Consider the following 1,298-nt stretch of genomic DNA (forward strand, 5'->3'; position numbering starts at 1 on the left):
TGCAAAGGATGTGGGGCTTTTGAATGGATGATAATGAAAAGTAGTGAATGTAATGACTTTGGAGGGATGAAGATCGAAGCATGAACGAGACAAAATTGACATCTTATTAGGAGAAGTTCGTAGTCTGGGGCATCAAATGGAGTGCTTGTCTCTTAAATTTCAGTTGTTTGAGAAAGAACTTCGGCAAAGACAACCACATGAAGATCTAAGTCTTATTGTAAAATATGTTCCACAAATAATTATAACAATTGTAATATGTATTATTTTAAATTGTATACTTAACTAATATATTCCATGAAATGAATGTTAATTATTTCTCTTGGAAATTAATTATTTATGTAACAAGTACATAGCATATTGTATACACTTAACATGATATTAAAAAAAAACAATTACAGGTGTTACGAATGTAAGCAAATATACATGTGATGTAGGCAATAATTTAAAGATAAAAGAGAAAAATTAGGGGGAAAAAATAAAAAAAAATTAAATAAGGCATCAGTAACTATGCATAAAGCTTGCCACCATTGCTGATTTAACAGCATCAGATATTAAAGTGATTATCTTCGTATAACAAATTTACTGCAGCCAAGCATCTGTTGCTACGAATGAAGATATTATTCAACAAGACCTCCATGTACAAACAAGAAAATGTTGCTACTCAGTAGATTAACAATTGCATTGTACAAATAAATTTCTCTTCCGCATAACCACGTTTGCAACATATGCAATTAAATTTCTCAAATCCAGAAACTGAAAATCAACAACATATGCAATTAAATTTCTCATATTCAGTTTCTACAGAAATTAAGAGTTACAAGATAAACTACAAAGCCAAACTCAAGAACATACTTAACTCTTAGTAATCAGCCATTAATTGTATCAACAGCTCATGGAGGGGGTGTGATTTATAAAAAACCCTGCTGCCAAAAATTAAAAATCCAAAAGTATGACCAGCAACAGCCACCAAAAACACACATCCTTTAAAGGACATAATAGTAAGCATCACCAAGAAAGCAAGTCCAACCCTGATTGCAGGTAAAAGAGTCTGAATCAAACCAGCAGCCACATGACTAGCGGATAAATAGTCTATATATCAAACTGATACATGCTCAATTATTGCACCGAAAATGTTATTCTTCGAAATCACTTCCAAACTCCCTATTAACTCCATATTCATTATTTTGATGAAAAAGCAGCTGCTGAAAATGTCCATGCACTTGGGGCTGGAGTTGTGGGGTGCTATTATAAAAAAAATAAACATCTTGTATATAAGATGTTAAAAGTACATTAAATGA

At 31.9% G+C, this 1,298-nt stretch overlaps 1 protein-coding gene across 1 annotated transcript in view; it reads right to left on the minus strand.

Annotated features, from left to right (window-relative positions):
- Positions 1-669: 669 nt before the first annotated feature.
- The window catches only part of LOC112095702 (protein FAR1-RELATED SEQUENCE 5-like), a 3,109-nt gene continuing 2,480 nt past the window's right edge, over positions 670-1,298 (minus strand). The window contains exon 3 of the mRNA XM_024177810.1: positions 670-753. Within this exon, the coding sequence (XP_024033578.1) occupies positions 670-753 (84 nt within the window). The remainder of the gene's footprint in view (positions 754-1,298) is intronic.

This window comes from Citrus clementina, unplaced genomic scaffold (genome assembly GCF_000493195.1).
Source record: "Citrus clementina cultivar Clemenules unplaced genomic scaffold, Citrus_clementina_v1.0 scaffold_1, whole genome shotgun sequence".
NCBI lineage: Eukaryota > Viridiplantae > Streptophyta > Magnoliopsida > Sapindales > Rutaceae > Citrus > Citrus x clementina.